Consider the following 12,341-nt stretch of genomic DNA (forward strand, 5'->3'; position numbering starts at 1 on the left):
ACTCAGCTTTATGACTGAGTCACTCAGCTTTATGTAGGTGCCGAGGCTATATGACTGAGTCACTCAGCTTTATGTAGGTGCCGAGGCTATATGACTGAGTCACTCAGCTTTATGACTGAGTCACTCAGCTTTATGTAGGTGCCGAGGCTATATGACTGAGTCACTCAGCTTTATGTAGGTGCCGAGGCTATATGACTGAGTCACTCAGCTTTATGTAGGTGCTGAGGCTATATGACTGAGTCACTCAGCTTTATGACTGAGTCACTCAGCTTTATGTATGTGCCGAGGCTATATGACTGAGTCACTCAGCTTTATGTAGGTGCCGAGGCTATATGACTGAGTCACTCAGCTTTATGTAGGTGCCGAGGCTATATGACTGAGTCACTCAGCTTTATGTAGGTGCCGAGGCTATATGACTGAGTCACTCAGCTTTATGTAGGTGCCGAGGCTATATGACTGAGTCACTCAGCTTTATGTAGGTGCTGAGGCTATATGACTGAGTCACTCAGCTTTATGACTGAGTCACTCAGCTTTATGTAGGTGCCGAGGCTATATGACTGAGTCACTCAGCTTTATGTAGGTGCCGAGGCTATATGACTGAGTCACTCAGCTTTATGACTGAGTCACTCAGCTTTATGTAGGTGCCGAGGCTATATGACTGAGTCACTCAGCTTTATGTAGGTGCCGAGGCTATATGACTGAGTCACTCAGCTTTATGACTGAGTCACTCAGCTTTATGTAGGTGCCGAGGCTATATGACTGAGTCACTCAGCTTTATGACTGAGTCACTCAGCTTTATGTAGGTGCCGAGGCTATATGACTGAGTCACTCAGCTTTATGACTGAGTCACTCAGCTTTATGTAGGTGCCGAGGCTATATGACTGTGTCACTCAGCTTTATGACTGAGTCACTCAGCTTTATGTAGGTGCTGAGGCTATATGACTGAGTCACTCAGCTTTATGTAGGTGCTGAGGCTATATGACTGAGTCACTCAGCTTTATGACTGAGTCACTCAGCTTTATGTAGGTGCCGAGGCTATATGACTGAGTCACTCAGCTTTATGACTGAGTCACTCAGCTTTATGTAGGTGCCGAGGCTATATGACTGAGTCACTCAGCTTTATGTAGGTGCCGAGGCTATATGACTGAGTCACTCAGCTTTATGTAGGTGCCGAGGCTATATGACTGAGTCACTCAGCTTTATGTAGGTGCCGAGGCTATATGACTGAGTCACTCAGCTTTATGTAGGAGCCGAGGCTATATGACTGAGTCACTCAGCTTTATGTAGGTGCCGAGGCTATATGACTGAGTCACTCAGCTTTATGTAGGAGCCGAGGCTATATGACTGAGTCACTCAGCTTTATGTTTTTTGCTGGTGTGGGATGGAGTGCTTCTCAGTGGAGTGTCTAAGAACACCAGGATCTCTCAGTTCTCAGGTCCATTTATTAGGTAGTTCAGGGTAAACAAGGGATCTGGTAGTTCAGGGTAAACAAGGGAGCAGGTAGTTCAGGGTAAACAAGGGATTATGTAGTTCAGGGGATCAGGTAGTTCAGGGGATCAGGTAGTTCAGGGGATCAGGTAGTTCAGGGGATCAGGTAGTTCAGGGGATCAGGTAGTTCAGGGGATCATGTAGTTCAGGGGATCAGGTAGTTCAGGGGATCATGTAGTTCAGGGGATCATGTAGTTCAGGGGATCAGGTAGTTCAGGGGATCAGGTAGTTCAGGGGATCCGGTAGTTCAGAGGATCAGGTAGTTCAGGGGATCATGTAGTTCAGGGGATCATGTAGTTCCGGGGATCAGGTAGTTCAGGGGATCATGTAGTTCAGGGGATCATGTAGTTCCGGGGATCATGTAGTTCAGGGGATCATGTAGTTCCGGGGATCAGGTAGTTCAGGGGATCCGGTAGTTCAGAGGATCAGGTAGTTCAGGGGATCATGTAGTTCAGGGGATCATGTAGTTCCGGGGATCAGGTAGTTCAGGGGATCCGGTTGTTCAGGGTTAACAGGGGATGAGTTTAGATAATAAAGGATGGCTTTTGGGAAATGAACACAATAGCACAAATAACTAAACACTTCAGATATTAGGTTGAGGAAAGGTAGCATGGTCCTACATCTGTTTGTGCCCTCTTTCCAATGGTATTTGGCGTGACATTGACCATATACTGGAATCCTGGAAGGATATTGACCTCATCCCGTCAGTAGAGGATGCCTTCCTCACCATCTTAAATAAGCATGCCCCATTCAAGAAATATAGAACCAGGAACAGATATAGCCCTTGGTTCTCCCAAGACCTGACTGCCCTTAACCAACACAAAAACATCCTATGGTGTTCTGCGTTAGCATCGAACAGCCCCGTGAGATGTAACTTTTCAGGGAAGTTAGAAACCAATATACACAGGCAGTTAGAAAAGCCAAGGCTAGCTTTTTCAAGCAGAAATTTTCTTCCTGCAACACAAACTCAAAAAAGTTATTGGACACTGGAAAGTCCATGGAGAATAAGAACATCTCCTCCCAGCTGCCCACTGCACTAAGGAGAGGAAACACTGTCACCACCGATAAATCCACTATAATTGAGAATTTCAATAAGCATTTTTCTACGGCTGGCCATGCTTTCCACCTGGCTACCCCTACCCCGGTCAATAGCACTGCACCCCTCACAGCAACTCGCCCAAGCCTTCCCTATTTCTCCTTCTCCCAAATCCAGTCAGCTGATGTTCTGAAAGAGCTGCAAAATCTGGACCCCTACAAATCAGCAGGGCTAGACTATCTTGACCCTCTCTTTCTAAAATTATCTGCCTGAAATTGTTGCAACCCCTATTACTAGCCTGTTCAACCTCTCTTTCGTGTCGTCTGAGATTCCCAAAGATTGGAAAGCAGCTGCAGTCAAACCCCTCTTCGAAGGGGGTGACACTCTAGACCCAAACTGCTACAGACCTATATCTATCCTACCATGCCTTTCTAAGGTCTTCGAAAGCCAAGTCAACAAACAGATAACCGACCATTTCGAATCCCACCGCACCTTCTCCGCTATGCAATCTGGTCCAGAGCTGGTCATAAGTGCACCTCCACCACGCTCAAGGTCCTAAACGATATCGTAACCGCCATCGATAAGAAACAATGCTGTGCAGCCGTAATCATTGACCTGGCCAAGGCTTTCGAATCTGTTAATCACCACATCCTCATCGGCAGACTCGATAGCCTTGGTTTCTCAAATGATTGCCTCGCCTGGTTCACCAACTACTTCTCTGATAGAGTTCAGTGTGTCAAATCGGAGGGCCTGTTGTCCGGGCCTCTGGCAGTCTCTATGGGGGTGCCACAGGGTTCAATTCTTGGGCCGACTCTCTTCTCTGTATACATCAATGATGTCGCTCTTGCTGCTGGTGAGTCTCTGATCCACCTCTACGCAGACAACACCATTCTGTATACTTCTGGCCCTTCTTTGGACACTGTGTTAACAAACCTCCAGACGAGCTTCAATGCCATGCAACTCTCCTTCCGTGGCCTCCAACTGCTCTTAAATATAAGTAAAACTAAATGCATGCTCTTCAACCGATCGCTGCCAGCGTCACTACTCTGGACGTTTCTGACTTAGAATATGTGGACAACTACTTATACCTAGGTGTTAGACTGTAAACTCTCCTTCCAGACTCACATCAAACATCTCCAATCCAAAGTTAAATCTAGAATTGGCTTCCTATTTCGCAACAAAGCATCCTTCACTCATGCTACCAAACATACCCTCGTAAAACTCACCATCCTACCGATCCTCGACTTCGGCGATGTCATTTACAAAATAGCCTCCAATACCCTACTCAATAAATTGGATGCAGTCTATCACAGTGCCATCCGTTTCGTCACCAAAGCCCCATATACTACCCACCACTGCGACCTGTACGCTCTCGTTGGCTGGCCCTCGCTTCATACTCGTCGCCAAACCCACTGGCTCCAGGTCATCTACAAGACCCTGCTAGGTAAAGTCCCCCCTTATCTCAGCTCGCTGGTCACCATAGCAGCACCCACCTGCAGCACACGCTCCAGCAGGTATATCTCTCTGGTCACCCCCAAAGCCAATTCCTCATTTGGCTGCCTCTCCATCCAGTTCTCTGCTGCCAATGACTGGAACGAACTACAAAAATCTCTGAAACTGGAAACACTTATCTCCCTCACTAGCTTTAAGCACCAGCTGTCAGAGCAGCTCACAGATTACTGCACCTGTACATAGCCCATCTATAATTTAGCCCAAACAACTACCGCTTCCCCTACTGTATTTATTTATTTATTTTGCTCCTTTGCAACCCATTATTTCTACTTTGCACATTCTTCCACTGCAAATCTACCATTCCAGTGTTTTACTTGCTATATTGTATTTACTTTGCCACCATGGCATTTTTTTTGTCTTTACCTCCCTTATCTCACCTCATTTGCTCACATTGTATATAGACTTATTTTTCTACTGTATTATTGACTGTATGTTTATTTTACTCCATGTGTAACTCTGTGTTGTTGTATGTGTCGAACTGCTTTGCTTTATCTTGGCCAGGTCGCAATTGTAAATGAGAACTTGTTCTCAACTTGCCTACCTGGTTAAATAAAGGTGAAATAAAAAAATAAAAAATATGAGTTAAGACGGCACCAGGCAGGAGGAGAGGAGTGTCAGGGATATATTGTCTGAGACATTGTTGAAGTATTGTCATCCTTCACGTTGTGTGTGTTGTTTCTGCCCCCCCCCCCCACCCCCACCCACCTAGGATAAAGATGATACCCACTTTGTAGTCTTCTCTAAAGAAGAGGGATCCGGACTTGGTTTCAGCATCGCTGGTGGAATGGACCTTGAGCAGAAGTCCATAACTGTAAGTACAGTAGTATAACAGTAGTATACCAGTAGTATACCAGTAGTATACCAGTAGTATAACAGTAGTATTACAGTAGTATTACAGTATTATTACAGTAGTATAACAGTAGTATAACAGTATTATTACAGTAGTATAACAGTATTATTACAGTAGTATAACTTCTTATGGCTGCTCCCGTTAACGGGAGCGATATGACACCAGCCAGTGAAAGTGCAGGGCGCCAATTTCAAAACATCAAAAATCTCATAGTTAAAATTCCTCAAACATACATGTGTCTCATACCATTTTAAAGCTTTTCTCGTTGTTAATCCCACCACAGTGTCCGATTTCAAATATGCTTTACAGCAAAAGCACCACAAACGATTATGTTAGGTCACCACATAGCCACAGAAAACACAGCCATTTTTCCAGCCAAAGATTTTCCAGCCAGAGTCACAAAAACCACAAATAGAGATAAAATTAATCACTAACCTTTGATCATCTTCATCAGATGACACTCACAGGACTTCATGTTACACAATATATGTATGTTTTGTTTGATAAAGTAGAGTTTACATTGGCGCGTTACATTCACTAGTTCCAAAAACATCCACTGATTTTGCATAGCCACATCATTAAACAGAAATACTCATCACAAATGTAGATGATAATACAAGTTATACACATGGAATTATAGATATACCTCTCCTTAATGCAACCGCTGTGTCAGATTTTAAAAAAACTTTACGGAAAAAGAAATCCATGTAATAATCTGAGACGGAGCTCAGAAGTAAAAAACACCACAGCCGCAAAGATGGCGTCAACATAAACAAGAAATTACATGATAAATATTCCCTTACCTTTGATGGTCTACATCAGAAAGCACTCCAGGAGTCCCAGGTCCACAATAAATGTTTGATTTGTTCGATAATATATGTTATTTATGTCCAAATACCTTCTTTTGTTAGCACGTTTGGTATACATATCCAAACGCTCATTCTGGTCATCGTTACATCGGACAAAAACGTCAAAAAGTTATATTACAGGTCGAAGAAACATTTCAAACTAAGTACAGAATGAATCATTAGGATGTTTTTATCATATAGCTTCAATAAAGTTCCAACCGGAGTGAGTACTCCTTCGTGTCTTCATGAGCAATGGAACACAAGTGACTACCACGAGGAATAAACATGATCAGAAAATGGCTGCTTGATAGACACCTGATACATTCTGCTATCATTCACTCCAACAACAACGTAGTAGTCTCATTCAAATTTCTATTGATGGTTGACATCTAGTGGAACCCCTAGGCAGTGCAACATCATTAATATCTCAAGGGGACTTCATTGGGGACTCTGGTGAATACATACAAAGCTCAGATTTCTCACTTCCTGTTTTGATTTCTCCTCAGGATTTTGCCTGCCAATATGAGTTCTGTTATACTCACAGACATCATTCAAACAGTTTTAGAAACTTTAGAGTGTTTTCTATCCAATACTAATAATAATATGCATATATTAGCAACTGAGACTGAGGAGCAGGCCGTTTACTTTGGGCAACTTATTCATCCAAGCTACTCAATACTACCCCCCAGCCATAAGAAGATTACAGTAGTATTACAGTAGTATAGCAGTAGTATTACAGTAGTATTACAGTAGTATTACAGTAGTTTAACATTAGTATAACAGTAGTACAGTACATGTTTAAAAAAATCTATATATATATCATTTGAAAATGTGTCATGAAAGATATGGAGTAAGTAATGAGAAACCTAGAGTAAACAAATGTTTTTGTCTCTATTCAATGTTGAACAATTCATTACTCACCCACTCCACTTACCATCAATCCAATCCCTTTAGATAGATTGGAGTGCCTAGTGTGTAGGGGCTAGAAGTTGATTTGGGATTTAACTTCACTTCTTAACTCTCCCACTTACCTCTGTTTGGGGCAGGTCCATCGGGTGTTCTCTAAAGGCGTGGCCGGTCTGGAAGGAACCATTCAGCGTGGGGACAGTATCCTGTCCATCAACGGCAGCAGCTTGGAGGGGATGTCCCACGTAGAAGCCGTGTCCTGTCTCCACCAGGCTAGACTGTCCTCTCAGGTCCTGGTGGTTATTCGCAGGGGGAAGGACAGTGAAGGACAGATGTCCCCGAGACAACATGACCTGTCCCACCACACCGGAAGAAGCTACTCCCTGGGATGCAGAGAGGACCGGTCTGAGACGACTAGATCTGTTATGGGACTGGGAGGTACAGGATAGGAAACATTAACATACTGCAAAGCCGGAGTGATCTGCACATTTGTTTTGTAGCTTTCAAATAGGCACATTCTTCTCCTATACCCTGCAACTCTTCCCTGAGTCCTTGGTGTACAGGAGATGTGTTTTTCTGTCAACGGCGAAACTAATGGTTAATAATGGTTAATAAACAACTCTTAAGTTATTGCAGAATATTAAATGGCAGATATATTACATTTTTTCCTGGTTTTAGATCTAGTAGGACCTGTTTACTCTCGGTATGGTTGTTCTAGGTCCATGTAATGCGTTAATCACATCATAAGACCAATTTTTAAGTCTTAAACAAAGAAAACGAACAAGTTTAGATTTAATAGCATATTTAGAAAGAGAGGAGTAAATTGGACTAGTAATGTTTCTGCCTAGTGCTACAGCACATCATGGCAGAGTTTACTAAACAACTGACACCCAATGACATAACATACATTACATACATACAAACAATTACATTTACATTAATCATGGTTTCTTTCGGTGCAGATATATTGAAGCAACATCTCAAGACATCAGTGAGGATGTTAAAGCTTGGTCACAAATGGGTCTTCCAAAGCTGAAATAAATCATTCTCTCTACTAATTTTTTTATTGGGTATGACGCTACAAGCTTGGCACACCTGTATTTAGGAGATTCTACCATTCTTCTCTGCAGATCCACTCAAGCTCTGCCGGGTTGGAATGGGGAGCGTAGCTGCACAGCTATTTTCAGGTCTCCCCAGAGTTGTTAGATTGGGTTCATGTCCGGTCTCTGGCTGGGCCATTCAAGGACATTCAGAGACTTGTCTTGAAGCCACTCCTGCGTAGTCTTGGCTGTGTACTTAGGGTCATTGTCTTGTTGGAAAGTGAACCTTTGCCCCAGTCTGAGGTCCTGTGTGCTCTGGAGCAGGTCTTTCATCATCGAATCTCTCTGTTCTCTGCTCTGTTCATCTTTCCACTCGATCCTGACTAGTCTCTCAGTCCCTACCGCTGAAAAACATCCCAACAGCATGATGCTGCCATCACCATGCTTCACCGTAGGGATGGTGCCAGGTTTCCTCCAGACGTGATGCTTGGCATTCAAGCCAAAGAGTTCAATCTTGGTTTCATCAGACCAGAGAATCTTGTTTCTCATGGTCTGAGAGTCCTTTAGGTGCGTTTTAGCAAATTCCAAGCGAGCCTTTTACTGAGTAGTGGCTTCCGTCTGGCCACTCTACCATTAAGTCCTGATTGGTGGAGTGCTGCAAAAATGGTTGTCCTTCTTGAAGGTTCTCCCATCTCCACAGATGAACTCTGGAGTTCTGTCAGAGTGACTATTGGGTTCTTGGTCACCTCTTTGACCAAGGTCCTTCTTCCCCAGCCGATTGCTCAGTTTGGCCGGGCGGCCAGCTCTAGGGAGAGCCATTTAATTCTTCCATTTAAGAATGATGGAGGCCACTGTGTTCTTGGGGACCTTCAATGCTGCAGAAATGTTTTGGTACCTTACCCCAGATCTGTGTCTCGGAGCTCTACGGACAATTCCTTTGACCTCATTGACCTTTGGTTTTTGCTCTGACATGCTCTGTCAGCTGTGGGACCTTATATAGACAGGTGTGTGCCTTTCCAAATAATGTCCAATCAATTGAATTTACCTATTACCTATTACTGTACTGTTGGAAGCTAGAAACACAAGCATTAGGTATTACTGTACTGTTGGAGCTAGAAACACAAGCATTAGGTATTACTGTACTGTTGGAAGCTAGAAACACAAGCATTAGGTATTACTGTACTGTTGGGGAGCTAGAAACACAAGCATTAGGTATTACTGTACTGCTGGAAGCTAGAAACACAAGCATTAGGTATTACTGTACTGTTGGAAGCTAGAAACACAAGCATTAGGTATTACTGCACTGTTGGAGCTAGGAACACAAGCATTAGGTATTACTGTACTGTTGGAAGCTAGAAACACAAGCATTAGGTATTACTGTACTGTTGGAAGCTAGAAACACAATCATTATGTATTACTGCACTGTTGGGAAGCTAGAAACACAAGCACTAGGTATTACTGTACTGTTGGGGAGCTAGAAACACAAGCACTAGGTATTACTGTACTGTTGGGGAGCTAGAAACACAAGCATTAGGTATTACTGTACTGTTGGAGCTAGAAACACAAGCATTAGGTATTACTGTACTGTTGGGGAGCTAGAAACACAAGCATTAGGTATTACTGTACTGCTGGAAGCTAGACACACAAGCATTAGGTATTACTGTACTGTTGGGGAGCTAGAAACACAAGCATTAGGTATTACTGTACTGTTGGGGAGCTAGAAACACAAGCATTAGGTATTACTGCACTGTTGGAGCTAGAAACACAAGCATTAGGTATTACTGTACTGTTGGGGAGCTAGAAACACAAGCACTAGGTATTACTGTACTGTTGGGGAGCTAGAAACACAAGCATTAGGTATTACTGTACTGTTGGGGAGCTAGAAACACAAGCACTAGGTATTACTGTACTGTTGGAAGCTAGAAACACAAGCATTAGGTATTACTGCACTGTTGGAGCTAGAAACACAAGCATTAGGTATTACTGTACTGTTGGGGAGCTAGAAACACAAGCACTAGGTATTACTGTACTGTTGGGGAGCTAGAAACACAAGCATTAGGTATTACTGTACTGTTGGAGCTAGAAACACAAGCATTATGTATTACTGTACTGTTGGGGAGCTAGAAACACAAGTATTATGTATTACTGTACTGTTGGGGAGCTAGAAACACAAGCATTAGGTATTACTGCACTGTTGGATCTAGAAACACAAGCATTAGGTATTACTGTACTGTTGGAAGCTAGAAACACAAGCATTAGGTATTACTGCACTGTTGGATCTAGAAACACAAGCATTAGGTATTACTGTACTGTTGGAAGCTAGAAACACAAGCATTAGGTATTACTGTACTGTTGGGGAGCTAGAAACACAAGCATTAGGTATTACTGTACTGTTGGGGAGCTAGAAACACAAGCATTAGGTATTACTGCACTGTTGGATCTAGAAACACAAGCATTAGGTATTACTGTACTGTTGTAAGCTAGAAACACAAGCATTTATCTAGATATTACTGTACTGTTGGAGCTAGAAACACAAGCATTAGGTATTACTGCACTGTTGGAGCTAGACACACAAGCATTAGGTATTACTGTACTGCTGGAAGCTAGAAACACAAGCATTAGGTATTACTGTACTGCTGGAAGCTAGAAACACAAGCATTAGGTATTACTGTACTGCTGGAAGCTAGAAACACAAGCATTAGGTATTACTGTACTGTTGGGGAGCTAGAAACACAAGCACTAGGTATTACTGTACTGTTGGGGAGCTAGAAACACAAGCATTAGGTATTACTGTACTGTTGGAGCTAGAAACACAAGCATTATGTATTACTGTACTGTTGGGGAGCTAGAAACACAAGCATTATGTATTACTGTACTGTTGGGGAGCTAGAAACACAAGCATTAGGTATTACTGCACTGTTGGATCTAGAAACACAAGCATTAGGTATTACTGTACTGTTGGAAGCTAGAAACACAAGCATTAGGTATTACTGCACTGTTGGATCTAGAAACACAAGCATTAGGTATTACTGTACTGTTGGAAGCTAGAAACACAAGCATTAGGTATTACGTACTGTTGGGGAGCTAGAAACACAAGCATAAGGTATTACTGTACTGTTGGGGAGCTAGAAACACAAGCATTAGGTATTACTGCACTGTTGGATCTAGAAACACAAGCATTAGGTATTACTGTACTGTTGGAAGCTAGAAACACAAGCATTTATCTAGATATTACTGTACTGTTGGAGCTAGAAACACAAGCATTAGGTGTTACTGCACTGTTGGAGCTAGAAACACAAGCATTAGGTATTACTGTACTGCTGGAAGCTAGAAACACAAGCATTAGGTATTACTGTACTGTTGGAGCTAGAAACACAAGCATTAGATATTACTGCACTGTTGGGGAGCTAGAAACACAAGCATTAGGTATTACTGTACTGTTGGAGCTAGAAACACAAGCATTAGGTATTACTGTACTGCTGGAGCTAGAGACATTAGATATTACTGCACTGTTGGAGCTAGAAACACAAGCATTAGGTATTACTGCACTGTTGGATCTAGAAACACAATCATTATATATTACTGCACTGTTGGATCTAGAAACACAAGCATTAGATATTACTGCACTGTTGGATCTAGAAACACAAGCATTAGATATTACTGCACTGTTGGGGAGCTAGAAACACAAGCATTAGATATTACTGTACTGTTGGATCTAGAAACACAAGCATTAGGTATTACTGCACTGTTGGAAGCTAGAAACACAAGCATTAGGTATTACTGCACTGTTGGAAGCTAGAAACACAAGCATTAGGTATTACTGCACTGTTGGGGAGCTAGAAACACAAGCATTTATCTAGATATTACTGTACTGTTGGATCTAGAAACACAAGCATTAGGTATTACTGCACTGTTGGAAGCTAGAAACACAAGCATTAGGTATTACTGCACTGTTGGAAGCTAGAAACACAAGCATTAGGTATTACTGCACTGTTGGATCTAGAAACACAAGCATTTATCTAGATATTACTGCACTGTTGGATCTAGAAACACAAGCATTTATCTAGATATTACTGCACTGTTGGAGCTAAAAACACAAGCATTAGGTATTGCAGCACTGTTGGGAAGCTAGAAACACAAGCACTACACTGCACCTGAAATAACATCTGCAAATCTATATACACGACCAATAAACTTTGATTTGATTTGATTTAGGAACTTCTCTGCCATTTTGTTTGATATAGATGTTAACCAATCAGCATTCAACATTAGACCCACCCGTTGTATAATACTGTATCAATAACCATGTTTGATAGAGACGTTAATCAAAACTCATTTTCTCATTAACCATTATCAGAAAAGGTTTTTTATTTTCATAACCACACTTCAAATCAAATGTTATTTGTCACATACACATGGTTAGCAGATGTTAATGCGAGTGTAGCTAAATGCTTGTTGATTCTAGTTCCGACAATGCAGTAATAACCAACGAGTAATCTAGCTAACAATTCCAAAACTACTACCTTATACACACAAGTGTAAGGGGATAAAGAATATGTACATAAAGATATATGAATGAGTGATGGTACAGAGCGGCATAGGCAAGATACAGTAGATGGTATCGAGTACAGTATATACATATGAGATGAGTATGTAAACCA

General features: G+C 42.2%; 1 protein-coding gene across 1 annotated transcript in view; it reads left to right on the forward strand.

Annotated features, from left to right (window-relative positions):
* Positions 1 to 12,341, forward strand: part of LOC109879544 (PDZ domain-containing protein 2) — a 211,103-nt gene that overhangs the window by 187,419 nt on the left and 11,343 nt on the right. Inside the window, exons 21-22 of the mRNA XM_031829568.1 lie at positions 4,746 to 4,847; positions 6,781 to 7,078. Coding sequence (XP_031685428.1) covers positions 4,746 to 4,847; positions 6,781 to 7,078 — 400 coding nt within the window. The remainder of the gene's footprint in view (positions 1 to 4,745; positions 4,848 to 6,780; positions 7,079 to 12,341) is intronic.

The sequence above is a fragment of the Oncorhynchus kisutch genome, linkage group LG8 (genome assembly GCF_002021735.2).
Source record: "Oncorhynchus kisutch isolate 150728-3 linkage group LG8, Okis_V2, whole genome shotgun sequence".
Lineage (NCBI taxonomy): Eukaryota > Metazoa > Chordata > Actinopteri > Salmoniformes > Salmonidae > Oncorhynchus > Oncorhynchus kisutch.